The 14,699-nt window shown below is 37.7% G+C and overlaps 1 protein-coding gene across 18 annotated transcripts in view; it reads left to right on the forward strand.

Annotated features, from left to right (window-relative positions):
• The window catches only part of SYNE1 (spectrin repeat containing nuclear envelope protein 1), a 311,090-nt gene that overhangs the window by 156,631 nt on the left and 139,760 nt on the right, over nucleotides 1-14,699 (forward strand). For all 18 annotated transcript variants that reach the window (XM_054822896.1, XM_054822889.1, XM_054822893.1 and 15 more), the window contains 10 exons: nucleotides 2,395-2,531; nucleotides 3,452-3,629; nucleotides 4,889-5,071; nucleotides 6,590-6,733; nucleotides 7,066-7,221; nucleotides 9,017-9,181; nucleotides 10,336-10,508; nucleotides 11,242-11,395; nucleotides 11,533-11,676; nucleotides 13,957-14,121. In XM_054822896.1, the coding sequence (XP_054678871.1) occupies nucleotides 2,395-2,531; nucleotides 3,452-3,629; nucleotides 4,889-5,071; nucleotides 6,590-6,733; nucleotides 7,066-7,221; nucleotides 9,017-9,181; nucleotides 10,336-10,508; nucleotides 11,242-11,395; nucleotides 11,533-11,676; nucleotides 13,957-14,121 (1,599 nt within the window). The remainder of the gene's footprint in view (nucleotides 1-2,394; nucleotides 2,532-3,451; nucleotides 3,630-4,888; nucleotides 5,072-6,589; nucleotides 6,734-7,065; nucleotides 7,222-9,016; nucleotides 9,182-10,335; nucleotides 10,509-11,241; nucleotides 11,396-11,532; nucleotides 11,677-13,956; nucleotides 14,122-14,699) is intronic.

A 14,699-nucleotide genomic window follows, 5' to 3' on the forward strand; every position in this document is an offset into this window, starting at 1 on the left:
CCTTTGTTCTTTTAGGTATCTGCAACATCAGAGCAACAGATGTTGCGCTTGGAATTCAGCAAATTATTTTGGTAATCCAAAATTAAACCCAAGTGGCTGCAACAGTGCTAGCAGTGTTTCTGTATGGAAAAATGCCATAGTTAAATGTACTCTGTTTTGTAAGTTAATATTCCTGTTTGTTAATAGGTTATGCCTAAGGCTGTATGTCATCAGAATAATCTGTTAGTAGTTACTGAGGTAGGTTATTTGAAACTAAAAAATTTGATTGAAAGCAGGCAATTTTAACCCTGTGTTACTCTTAGGATGTGTTTCTCTACCAGGGAAAAAAAAAAAAAAGCTGTTAGTATTTCATTATGGTGATTCCTGCCCTACACAATTTGTGACATCCTGTGTTTAAGTAACGGCCATTGTGTTGTTTTTCCTAATGTTTTCAGAAAAGTCCTGTGTGTAGTTTAACATTAAGTAATATAAACAAAAAGTAGTTAGTTTACATTTTTTTCTAAGCATCATAGCTGTGACATAATTATTTAATTCAAATGCTGCTTTATATGGCATCAAAACAAACTGGCAGTGTGAGTATTTCAACTGTCTTTTAATTGTGGTTAAACAGATTTCTGGTGTGTGAGTGACTCAAAGCAGATAAAGTCCATAATACAAGCATGGATAATGTAAATCAGAGGAGGCCTGAAAATCTGTTGTAGCAAAATATTTTTTCATACTCACAAGACCACATGAAAGTTTGTAGACATGATACATCTGAAATGTCTCTAGACTTAATTTTACAGGGCTTCCCTGTGATCTCTGAATGCAAACAGAATTCAGTAATGTTACTATAACCAAACTGTGATCATGGTTTAAACCATTGTTATTCATAGCCAACGCATGCTTCTAGTTTTATTAATTTTCTCAAAATGGATTATTGTGTTTTTTCTTCCTGGCAGTTCAGGTACTACAAAGAGGCAATATATATATATTTATTTTTTTTTACTTGCTCAGAAATGCACGATATAGATGTAAAAAAAATTAATTTCACAGTTCTCCAGACTTTTTCAGGAAAAAGGATATGAAGCAAGCACAAAGTTGCTTGTGGGCAGCAGACACATGAACTGAATCCCTGGCTTTTGTCCATTTGCTGTTCTTACTAAGTCTGTTGATCAGCTTACTAGACCCTTGCTAATGTTTCTTTTTACCTTTGATTTACATAAAGGGATATCTGTTTATTGCAGAGTTAGTTATTACTTTACAGTAAAAACTCATGAGCATTTACATCACTGTGATGTAGATTGTGATATTTTGAAAACCTTCTGCATATATTTTCATGTCCATCATTTGTACCTTTCCTGAACATTCAGTTTTGTACTGATAGATTATTACAAACTGTTTACTATGTATATTTCCAATCATCCTTTTTTTATATATATGCAGAAACATGATTTGGGGACTTCCTTGTCCCACTTCCATGTCCCCATTCAAATCTGTCTTCACTCTCATATGATCTGTTTCTTAAGTTTATATTGGACATTTCTTCCAGCTTGGCGCTTCGATTTAGCCAAACTAATCTGTACGTGCCAAACGCTCTGGCCTGCCTGTGCTGCAGCGGCTCTGCCGCGGTGAACGTAACTAGCTGGGAGATTGTCTTTTCTCCCTGGTAGTTTAAGAGGAATGCCTGAAGAATTTAGTTTCTGGTGAGACGAGCCAAGTCTGAACTGTTCATTATGCTGGAGTAGCTGGCGGGATTCTGCAGTGGAGATGCTGTGGACGTCAACAAGGACTGTTTTTGTTGGAGTGGTTATCACACCTCTCCCAGTGACGTAAGCTAAGCCAACAAAAGCATGGCTGTCTCCAAAGCAAGAGTCTTTCCAGTGCAGCAATGACAGGCAGTAACCCGTTTACTCTCACAGCACTGTAAGCAGCTGTAATTTTACATTAGGAAGCCCTCTGTGAAAGAGTTGAAGCTGTTAAAAGCTTTGTGCGTAAATTAATTTTTTGGATACAGCTCCAAACAGTTTTTATTGAACATGCTAAACTCAAGCCAACAGGCTAATTATATTTATATGATCATATATTATTTGCTATTCCCTAACTGTATGTACTTTTATATGTATTCAGCTAACTGGCAATACCATAGCTCACTTATTAAAATGAAATTTATATCTTAAACTGGTCTTTGAGAACATTTTGAGCTAAGGAAGTTGAGTCTTCTAGAAATTTGGTCTCTAGTAGCTCAGAATTTCAAATAAGCTTCTGTAGGTTTGACTGCTAAAATAGTCTTGAAAGTGAACATGCATAGATCATAAATGAAGTTGCATTTAAATTCTGATAAATTTTGATTCAAAATATTATATTATTTTTCTTTTTACTCACCAGTATTGTTCATATGTTTTGTTTTAACAGGAAACATTGGATGCTCTGGTAAAGTCCGAACATATGACAGATGAGATCAAAACTCAGTTAAATGATCTTTGTAGATTTTCCAGAGATTTGAGTGCTCATTCTTCAAAAGTTTCAGGGTTGATTAAGGAGTATAACAGGTACACATTCATCTTGTTTATAGTTAATCAATCGTGTGTGTGTGTGTGTGAGCTGTCTTTTAAGGAACCATTAATTAGAATTTTAGAATTAGAAACTGACGTATACAATGATTAGAATCATAATTTTGATTTTGGTGTCAATAGAGGTTGTAAAAAGTAGCAATTTGTTGTTGGTTTGTTTGTTGTTGGTTTTTTTTCCTAAAAGCCGCTGAACTCAGCTGAAACTAATGTATATCCACACCTGACCTATTACAGGAGGAATCCTTGTAAGAAACTGTGAGGTAGCACTATGGCTTATTTGTCTGAAGGAGGAACAAGCTATACCAGCTTTTTAAGATCTTTTTCTTAATTTTGTCCTTCAGTTTACTCATCTTTGACTAGCTGGTTCCTTGAAACAGGGAAACTTTCTCTCAAGTCACTCTAGCTGATTTACCTGGGAGAGTGACACCTGCATTTCAGACACAAGATTCTGTTCTTTCTTGCAGGAGGTTGCAGCTTTTGGTTTCTGTAGCTGCAGAACAAGGGTGTGATGACCCAGACTGATCTCTTATGAACTTAACTGAGCCACAGAAGTTAGAACTGTGGTCTCTGTAGTTCTTCATTCTGTCCCTAGAGAGAGAAAGGGACTTGCAGAAACTGTTCATGCTTAGGTGCGCTGAGTCACTCTCTGGAAACACTTACACCTGTCATATCTGTGACACTTATGTCACAATTTACACGCTTCACTTTTAAGGAACTGAAAGCTTCTAATGGATATCCTGGTGCCTCAGTTAAGTGCTTAAATTTGGTAGGAGGAATCCAGGTTAACCTAACCTTACCATTGTATTTGAGAGAATGAAGTAATAGCATTGTCACCTAACAGCGTCCTGCCTTCCCTCTCTCCCTCGCTCTCTTCTGCTTCCCTGGCGCGACAAACCCAGCCTCTGCCTGCAAGCTTCAAAAGGTTGTCAGAGCAAAGAGCAGATCTTGCAGCAAAGATTTCGGACGGCTTTCAGGGACTTCCAGCAGTGGCTGGTCAATGCGAGAGTCACCACAGCCAAATGCTTTGATGTGCCTCAAAATATCAGTGAAGCTTCAGCAAGTCTGCAGAAAATACAGGTAACTCTACCTACTCTAGTTAAATATTAGTCTAAGGGGGACCCAGTCAGTTTCATATAAAGCCCAGATTGAATCGTTTGGTTAATTACTATCTTTTGTTAATGTTGTTATTGTCAATACTAAAGGTGACTAATTGCAAGGAAATAAGTGCTGATTTTTTTCTTTTTTAATCTAGTTTGTTTAGTTTAATTGTTGGATTACTGTTTGTATGTAGTGGTTGTCCCTCACAGTAGTTTTCCTTGCTTGTTTCATTTTTACAATAGGAAAAAATATGTTTTGAAAGTAGGAGAGTACTGTAAAATCAGAACAATAGCAGATTTGGGACTTAGTACCTGGAATTATTTCAAAGTTTCATAAATATTTTTGCTCATATATGAAAGTAGAGCCCTTATAGTGCATGAACAGAGTTAAAAAGTATGCAGTGTGAGGAGGCATTTAAATATTTTCATGTATTTTTCACATAACATAAAACACGCCCCAACAACTCTGTGGAAAGTAAGGCCAATTGAAAGAGTTTCTTTAATAAAGAAAGAAATACTTTTATGAATAGAATATAACTATAATTTTAACTGAAAATAGCAAAATGAGAATTACATAATGACACTGTTAAACCTTCAGTTGGAGAGTATAACAGAAGAAATTCATATCAGTTTCTCAGAAAATACCAAAACCCAAATCACTTCCTCTTCCTTTTGGTAAATTCACTTTCCTTTTCAAACAGGGAAGGTAAATTAAGGATGCAGAGGGATAAATCACACAGCTTAGATATTGCTCAGGGTCTAAGCATCAACTCACACCCCTACCTGCTCATTGGAAGTCCAGCGTGGCCGTCGCCTGTGTGCAAGGCTTCGGTCCTGTGTGTGCCTCAGAGCATGCCCCGGCTCACGCTGCTCCCTGTGCCAGGATACCGGCTCCCTCACATGAAACTGTTACCACTTTCTGTACCGTGGAGATTTAAAGCAGTATAATACCCAACTAAATGACCAGTAATTGTCTCATGAAATGCAGAACATACGGGTAATCCTAGAGTACTACTATGTATATTATTTAGATGTGTGGCACTCCTGGATTAAGTAGCTGTTGTGCCTACATCCCATAAATATGAATGATAGTAAAATGGAATGTACTGAAAGATGAGTTAGAATGTTAACGAGCAGAAACAATAAACTCTTATCCCTGTTAAATTTTCTGGGAGCTTGCCGTTGACCTTTATTGGGACGCACAGTTCACCAATTACCTTCCTTTATTACTATTTTTAGGAATTCTTGTCGGAAAGCGAGAATGGGCAACAAAAACTAAACCTGGTAGCATCCAAAGGAGAACTGCTGTGCTCTGTTTTACCAAAGGAAAAGGCTAAAGTTATCCAGGACAAATCTGCTACTGCTAAAGAAGATTGGAAAAACTTTATCACCACCCTCCACCAGAAGGAATCTGCATTGGAGGTATTGAACCAGTCACAGTGGGGAAAGATTGGATCTGAATTTCCTCTTTGCTTTTTGTTTCAAACGGCACAGTTTAGATTTTGTGTATAGCTGTCAGTGTTTATGATGTGACAGAACTAATAAATAGCTGTTTTCAAGAAGGCTCATTCTTCCGCTTACATTTTACTTTTGTTTACTTATATCCTTATGACCTGATTCCACTTTGATTTAAGTGGGGCGTTACATGCAGAAGGGTGTTGTTCAGAGTAACTGAAGGTAGCAAAGACAGCAGTTGCTGAAATTCATTGTGACGAGTCTCTTCAAAGGTACTGGATTCCTAAAAACATTTTCTTTTTTTAAGGACTGTTTTAGCACAGATTTCTGTCACTGTTGTTGGTTGAATAGTCCCAGTACAGCCAGTAAATGTTTTGTCTCTCATTGCAAGCTGGTGAAATGTAATGATTTATCTGAGCAACTTTTTAAATAAACCCCAGTGCCTTTCTCTGCTCAGAACTCACAATTCAACTAGCACAGAAGGTGAATATCTTAAAAACATAATCCCTTTTAAGGTCATAGATTTTAAGGTAAAGAGGTCTTAGCTGGAATTCCCTGCATAGCGTAGCAGAATTAAAGTTCCTAGGCATTCTTGTTTCAAACCTATGTTGCCTAGTCAGCTGAGAAAAAGTTTAAATACATTTAAAACATGGTGCAGGAAAGCCTTTCAGAGAAAATTCTCAGGTAGCAAGGACTTACCTTTCTTTGTCTCAGGGTTGCCGTGGAAAGAGGGTGTCCTTAGAGGTTAATCTTTCTGAGCCAAGCATTTTTCAGTCTTGTAGGCTTAGTTTTTCATTCTGATGTTTAATTTGAGTGATAAGGCTATAGCTAATAAGAAAATTAAATCAGTTAATTAAACTGATTAAATTAAATAAAAATAACTAAGGTACAGTAACTGTGCTGTGCAGGTTTCTATTCCATATGAATTATTTCAGATGCTTTTTTTTTAAAACATGCAGAATAAGCCTACAAGAAAAATATGCAGGCACTGAAGGAAATTTTACACTAAAAAAAGAATGTAATCAGAAATGATCCCCGGGACTGGGTTGAATTTAGTCATACATCACCTAGGAATAGTGGCAGCGCATTTAAGGAGGGGTCAGTGTGAATGACTGCAGTCGGATGTTAGGTAACTCGTATCCCAAATTAGCCTTTCTTCCGAGTGCCTTAGCTGTGTGAGTTAGACTTACATTGAGTCAAAGCGCATAAGATCTGTAAAGCTTTAAGTTCAGAGGCAATTTGCTTCAGCCTCCCATCCTACATAGTTGCCTCTATTTTGCCTTTTAAAGAGGTGCTCTCTCAGACTTTTCTTTCAGCGTCTGTTTGTGGGATGGGAAGGAGCAGAGCTGGTGTAATTTATTTGAAGAGTTGTGTAGTATTTGGCTGCAGTTGTATATCCTTTTCGTGTGCTTGATCTGTGTGTTGTGCATTGCAGTTGTGCCCAGTGCAGTGGGACTGTTGATAGAATTGTGCGTGTCTTCCCAGAACTTAAAGATCCAGATGAAGGACTTTGAAGCAACTGCTGAGCCTCTGCAGGAGTGGCTGACAACAACTGAGAAGATGGTACAAGGAAGTAGCAGTCGGCTCCATGATCTTCCTTCCAAGAGGAGAGAACAACAAAAGTTGCAGGTGACTTCTCAGAAGCCTTTTTAACACAGCCAGACTTTCCTGTCCCATCTTCCTGGTCCCCTTGATTCCTTAAAAAAGCTTGATCATTCTAGCATCTTGACCTCTAAATAAGATGCGAACTGGTTTCAAGGATTGCTGATGATGATCCTATTCCATCAGGTTTTGCATTTCCACATTTCTCACGACATGCTACTTCATTGCTGTAGCCGTATGGTGTGCCTTTCTCAGCAAGCTTGCCATATGTCACTTCTATTTTTCATGGGGCCTTCATGCTTCTCCGTTTCCTGCTTACTTGCACCCACTCTTAATATTAACGTGCTTGTGCTTTACAGTCTGTCCTTGAGGAAATAAGCTGCCACGAGCATCAGCTCAACAGGCTAAAAGAGAAAGCTCAGCAGCTGTGGGAAGAGCAAGCTGTCAGCAAAAGCTTTATGCGCAGAGTGTCTCAGTTGTCTTCTCAGTATCTTACTCTAAGCAATCTGACAAAGGTAATGCACCCAGTGTATGTGCTTTTCAGCAGCTCATTTGATGTGTGGGGGGAAAAAGAAAGACTGAAATGTGAAACACTGCAGTTGTCTTGCTTGTCTGCTCTGTGGTATGTCTGAGCTATCTTGTCTTTCACACTGGCTTTGAAGAGCAGGAAGTAGGGACCTGGATAATTCCATGGACTGTTAACAAAATGGAATTGTGATTATTAATTTTTTTAAATGCATTTTGATTAAAAAGTAAATCTGACCTGATTGTACAATAATTATATTATTGTATATAGAATATATTGTGTATATAATTATACAATAATCAGGTTTTATTTTGATTCTTTCAAACGTTGAAGACATTTTAGTTTTGTAATAAGTGGCACCTGAAATAATTATTTTTCAGAACTTAGGGGAGGTTGGTTTGTTTGTTGTGTTGTTTGGGTGGTTTTTTTTAGAAAATACAGAATTCAGAAAAGTATTTTGTCATTGCATCCTATAAAGATGATTAATTATTTGCATTGTAAGCATCTTCATCTAAAACTAGTAGATTGGTCTTCTAAAAAAATTACCTCTTAGGCTGCTTTTGAAGGTTCAAAGAGGGCAGAGGCCAAACTCTACAAAGCATCAGGCTAGGAACTGAGAGTTTAACCTTACTCTGTTTTGCTGAGTGGTGCTTGACACACCACCATTTCATTTTTCGTCTATCTCTATTGTGTAAACAGATAGGAAGGTCTTTGTATTAGGACTGTTATTTTTCACAAAGTTCCAGTCATGAAGGAAGCTTGTTGTGGAATTAGGCTTATGGTTACTAAAGTAATGAGAATAATTAAGGATATAGGAAGTGTGTTATTGGATAACAATTCAATTCAGAAAGTATTTATGTTTGGGCAATTGCTAGTTTGTTAATTTCTAATTCTTCTGTGGAAATAAAATTATAAAGCGTATCTAGAGCTGTATGACTTACTGAAAAAGGTTGTATACATGGCCATAATAAATTGTCATGACTGCAAAATGAGAAAAGGAAGGATGCATGAGTTACTAACGTTGGCTTATGTGGACAGAACTTGTAGGAGGTGTCGGGATGAGAAGGAGTCTGAGGCAGAGGATACATGTGATCCAACCTATGAGAGAAATCCTGAAATTCTTTGGATAACCATGGATGCTTGAGAAAGATCCCTCTCAGTAACTCCTTAAGCCTATTTCACTGGCTTGACTTTTGTTCTCTGTCACCATGTGAAATACACTCTGCTCTGTTTTCCTGTTCACCTCAGGCCTTTTAGCAATGTACCTTGAGCATTTATTTTTGATTCATTTGATTGATTATACCAATGGGAGTCAATGAGGAAAACAGGTCTTTCTTTTCCATGTGTCAACAAAGTAATGTTGCTGCAGTGGCATAGATTCACAGGCTTAAATCTGTCTTGTGCATTGACAGATTTCACAGGTTATCTTCAGTTGCAACACTGAAATGGAGTTTAGGTGTGATTTACCATGTACTTTGGTTGAGAGGAGACAATTAGATGAAGCTTTACATTTAGAAAGCAAAAAAGAAAAAAAGGCATTTTGCAATTTTCATTTAGATATTATGTTTGGACAACTCGTGTGTGTGTGTGTGTGTGTATGCAAAATTCATTCCATGCACGAGTAAGTGTACTTGTACCTACCATTCTGTGATTCTGTAATTATCAATGTATGAAGAGAATTTCTGAGTATAGTTGGTGAAACTCATTCTAAAGTCCATAAGTAGGTATGGGGAATACACAATTCTTTGAATAGCTGCTGGTACTAATTGCTGTATGAATTGCAGGAGAAAGTTTCCAAAATGGATAGAGTCGTGGCAGAGCACCAGCAGTTCTCGCACAGCGTCAAGGACCTCCAGGACTGGGTGGCTGATGCAGTTCACATGCTGGATTCCTACTGTCATCCCACTGCAGACAAGAGTGTTCTGGACAGCCGGATGCTAAAGCTAGAGGTATGGAAAAAACAGACCCCCAAACCTGCTCTTTTTAGATCTGTAAGAAGAATGCAAATATAGGATACTTTGTTAATTGTTGCATATTAGTGTAACGATTGTTGCTGTTCAGATGCTGATTTTCAGTTTACTCAAAAATAACTCTTTTTATAGCAGAAAGAGCTCATTATTAGAAGTTTTCTCTAAGAAGGATATAGGGACCTCTATGACATGGAAAACTGTATACACGCAAATTCCTAAAAACCTCAAAAGATGTTGTGTGGCTGCTGAAGTTTCAATGGAAGAAGTAGGATATTCACTTCTATTAGTTTAATATAGTATTTCCTAGATCTTACAGGTGATATGGATGACTCAGAACAGCTTTTCCTATAATTGCCTTCTTTAAATATGGTGACTACAGTTAAGAAAATAGCATCTATTGATGCTGCAGAAAAGATGAAGAGCAGTACTCGGAAAACAATACTTTTCGTATTGTTGATGACTCAGATTTTGAGCTGGGGCCAAAATATGCACAAGTCCTCAAAATTGTAAGGATACATCAAAAAGCAAGAGATTGTAGCAAAATACTAAAATTGTGGTTTACCTTTTGTTCCTTGAATCTTTTAAGTTCATTCTTTCAGGCTTTTCATGACTTTCGCATAGTGTTAGAAGCTGTTAGTTTGCAACTGAGCAGCTCCAGGAGCTGAAGTCTCTAAGCTGATGTCGCTGATAGCCTACTGAGTTTATATGTTGGTACCTTTGTGCTGCAAATAGATCCTAGAGTTGTAGAACTGTATTTCAGCCCTGTAGAAGAGCTTTGTCATCACATCTTGTTTTCTCTATGAATGAATCCTCCTGTTTTCCATCTGAATGACATTTCCTTTGGAATGTCAGCTTTTCTACCCGACAGTACTTTCTCTGATACACTGTAAGTACCTGCACAGATTCCATGAAAACTTCTCTGTCAGCTAAGATTTTTATTTTTAGTGGCCTAAACCTACCCTTTGAAAGTCACTTCTCTCTTGCGAAGCCCAGCTGTGAACCCCACTGTCCCTCTTCCAATTAACTATTTGTACAAGCCGCTAAATTTGATCAGTTCATTTTCCAGTAAAGCCAGTTAGTATGTTCACACCCAGTTAATGATAAAAGTAAAATAATATCCGCTCACTTTTTAGGGACTGCTAGCAGTGAAACAAGAAAAAGAAATCCAAATGAAAATGATTCTGACAAGAGGAGAATCTGTTCTGCAAAATACTTCTCTGGAGGGAGTACCAGTGATTGAACAGCAGTTGCAAACCCTGAAGGACAGCTGGGCTTCTCTTCTGTCTGCTTGTATCCAGTGCAAGAGGTAAAAAGGGTATGAGGTGCAGAATGACGCTTAGCAATAAAGCACTGGCAAAAATTTTGAAAAGTTAATTCCCAGAGTTTTATTATTACAAGAATCAAATTCATATAAAATGACTGCATGTGCCTAATATTGCAGGTCTAGAGACCTTAACTGACATATTCATTTGAAGCAGAAAAAGGGAAGGAAACTGTGAGGGATCTGATTTTTGTTAACACTTATTGTCAATATACTCTTAAAAGTGAATTCCATGTCCATAATCATGTTGTAAATTTTAATTTGAGTTCCACTTGATGCTGTGAATTGTTCTCAGAAATGAGATCTTGTCATGGACATTAGTGGTTGTTCTGTCAAGATCCTGTCTGGTTTTCCACTTACTAGCATTTCACAGAAGGTACTGTAAATGCAGTGTCCAATGGTGATACTCAAAGTGATAGCATAAAGAAATACAGGGGAAAAAATACAGTCTTCTTTGGTGGAGCATCAGTAGTTGCAAATATTTCAATTTAAAACAACAAAGGTAATTAAACATTAGAATGCAGCAACTTTTGAACGTACGTAAAGGGATAGAAAATTTCTGATACTGGATCTTAGGCTTTCTGTTGCATTTTATTTACTAAAGCTAGAATATGTCAGAACATAAATTACAGACCTCCTTAATATTTTAAGTTTGGAAAACTCAGAAGTAGCATGAGAACCTCCACTATCACAACAAATATATATTTTTAAATTACAGCCAACTGGAAGGAGCTCTCTCCAAATGGACAAGTTACCAGGATGATGTTCGTCAGTTTTCCGGCTGGATGGATAAAGTAGAAGCAAGTATGAATGCTTCTGAAAGGCAATACGCCGAACTGAGGGAAAAAACAGCTGCCCTCAGCAAAGCAAAGGTGTGTTTGCTTTACAACAAACCAGCAACAAGCCCATATCACCTTATAAGCAACAAAAAAGGCTGAATAAGGTTAATCTGTGGTCTTGTTTTAATGCGGCCCATTCATAAATGTGTTCTTCTCTTTCTGTTTTGCAGCTACTCAGTGAAGAGGTTTTGAGTCACAGCAGCCTGTTGGAGACAATTGAAGTGAAAGGAAGGGGGATGGCTGAGCATTATGTCACTCAGCTTGAACTCCAGGACCTTCAGGAGCGGTATAAGTTCCTCAAAGAGAGAACGAGGGTACAGTTTTTCTTGATAGCACTCCCTCTTGTTTTGTTGGCAACAAGGAAAAAGAGAAAGTCTTTTCATTGATCATTTATTTTACAGTTAAATGAGGAATAAAAGTTTGGGGACAGCTGTAACTTCATGTAACAAAGTTATGAGCATGATTTATCAATCGCTCGTCCTGTACCACTGAGCTTCAGGTCTTTTCAGAAAGGTTCTAAAAATCTGAATCTGAAAAAATCATCAGGTGAATAGTCTGAGGAATTCCATGTCAGTCGTCTCACTGACTTCAGTGCAAATACAATTTTACCCATTTTGACTGAAAAGTTGGAAGCATCTCTAAATCTGTGGTTTGCATAAATGTCTGTTTTGCAGTAAATGCAACCAGTCAATCAGGTAATTCACAAGTGGCTGACAACCACAGAAGCTTATTATTGAACACAAACCTTATTAGCAAGTAAACTGACTCTGATGTCAAAAGACCCAGCATGATATGTACCATATTTACTGATAAGTGTTAATATTGTAGATCTGGAAAAGATTAGGACATAGATAAATATCAAGATGGGTTTTAATGTAAGATATAAGATAAAGAAGAAATAATAAAAGACCTGGTGATACATTTAAAGCTGGGCGATTATCTCCAGTTAACCCAAATTCTTGTGTGGTAATTAAATAATGCCTAAGGTATGCTCCGGTGGCTTTTCTTCATGACATCACTGTAGTAAAATTGAATTTTGTTGTTTCGATGATGTCTTTGTCTTGTGGAAAGGGCCAAAATTAAGTTTTTCAAACACAAGTTATTCACTGTTTTGTGGTACTCTCTTCCACCACTGCAAAGAATGCAACGCACTGTCCTTCTTTGGACCTTCTGTGAATAAACTTACTCAGGTTTGCCAGAGAGGTGACTTAAGTACTGGGAAGTGCTAGTGAATACCTTGTATTCCTGTTAGCATGGGAATCCTCTAACCTTTACCTTTTTCTCTTGCACAAAACTATACAGACTGCCTGTATTTGCTCAGCTTGAGCAACAGCATGGGAACAATGAGAAATGGATGGTAGTTGACAGGGACAAGAGCTCTGTACCTCTTTCTCCATGGAGCAATAAGCATCCCTTTTTTCTCTTCCCACTTAATGCCCCTGATGACTTTGATCTTCCCCACTCCCAACTATGGTGATGATGTTAAGTATCAAGAGTACATTCAACCCATAGAAAGAAATTCAAAGTTCAAAGCAAATAGCTGGAAAGTAAGGAATGGTCAAATCCTTTAATAACCCTTTGGCCAGGTGGGAAACCTGACAAGCTTCCCCAAGGGTTTGTGGCCCAAGCCTGAGCTGGCCAAGACCTGTAATTCCCTGCAGCCACTGTCAAGAGGCAAGAGAACTAGTCTCTCTTTCCCTCTTCCCACTACTGGGCATGGACAGGCCTTGTAAAAGATCAGTAACATTTCTCTTTTCTTCCTTCCTCCCACTCCCTAGACCTGCTAGAAATCAGTAAAGCAGACAGTAGGTTCATGGCTGCTGTTTATGGAAGTGCTTTTCTTCTTATGGAGCCTGCTGTCCCAGGATGCAGTCTGTCTTGCCTCCATCCAAACTCTATTCCCTGTTCCCATTATTTCTCAGAGGTTGTGAATTACATGTAGTATATTTTTCTTGAGCTTAGAAAGACTAGTCTTGGGCTAATATATGATGCCTTTCCTGCTGTACCCCAGATATGGTAATATTTTAGTGCTGGGTTGTGAAATTATTGTAACTTGCTCACCCACATACACAGAAAAGACTTGCATTCTGTTTCTCACAGTACTCTGTAGGAACTGCCCACAAAGGACTTGGGTGGTCTTCAAACCTAAAGATATTAGATACTCTTAATAGAAGATTGTTATTCTATTGGCAAAAAAAAAAAAAAAAAAGCGAAGAAAAAACATGCAATTTCTAAGTTCATGCTCTTATTAATCACTTCAGTAAAGTTAATTTAAATTGGTATAAAAATTAAGAAGGTCTTTTGTTATTAGACACTAAGGTGTTACGTAAAAGTGATCCCAGATCAAAACTTCAAATCCCAGACATCACAAACTTACATGAAGAATCCTTTACATTTGCCCTCTCTTTCCCTGTAATTGATGAAACCATTCTCAGAATCCAAATACTCTTGAATTCTAGGAAAGTTCAGCGTCAGATACAACCTTTTCCCCTTGATGGAAGTCCGGGTTTTATGTTTTCTTGGTTTGATGATACACTAATATGTGTGTATATATATATACACACACACATATATGTAAATATTTTAACAAGCAGGAGGCGGTAACAAAAGCTGAAGGACTGCTTAACTTACATCAAGAGTACCAAAGAAATCTGAAGGCCTTTGAAGTATGGCTGGAGAAGGAACAAGAAAAACTTGACTGTTTATCACATCTTGATGGTGATGCCCAGAAACAGGAGGCCACACTCCGAGACTTACAGGTACATAATGTGTGACACCCTAAGCGCAAAAAAAAAGAAGAAAAGAATCCTACTTGTAAAATAACAGAATAATATTAATTGCCAGACAAAAATTGCATCTCTTTTTTTATCTCAGGAACAGCTTGGAATCATGTTATAAGTACTTTGCTGCTCAAAAGTGGTTCCAGTAAAGTCAGTGGAAATGTTGTCACTCATTTCCAGAAAGTGACTGAACTCTCCAGGCATGCTAATGCTTTCTTGGAAGTACTGAATTTGTTTTAGATGTTGGCCTACCTCTTCTTTTCCTTGTGTTTCATAAAATATCAGAAGTATTCTTTTCATTGGGTTTTCATCTTTTATTGCTTACGGTGCAGATGCATCTGCAGTTCCAGTGATGTAGGCTAGCTCCCATGGTGAAGTTGGAAGACTATTGTTGAATCACTGAAGTGAAAGTGAAGGGTGAACCTATAGTACTTCAGTAATTTCCCAGTTATGATCTTAAGCTGACTTATGCTTTCATACCTGTTATTGAATTAGCAAAAGGTCTGTATTTAAGTTATGAAATATTTATCACTTTATTCAGGATACTGAGAAGGTCT

The sequence above is a fragment of the Grus americana genome, chromosome 3 (assembly GCF_028858705.1).
Source record: "Grus americana isolate bGruAme1 chromosome 3, bGruAme1.mat, whole genome shotgun sequence".
In the NCBI taxonomy this organism is placed as follows: domain Eukaryota; kingdom Metazoa; phylum Chordata; class Aves; order Gruiformes; family Gruidae; genus Grus; species Grus americana.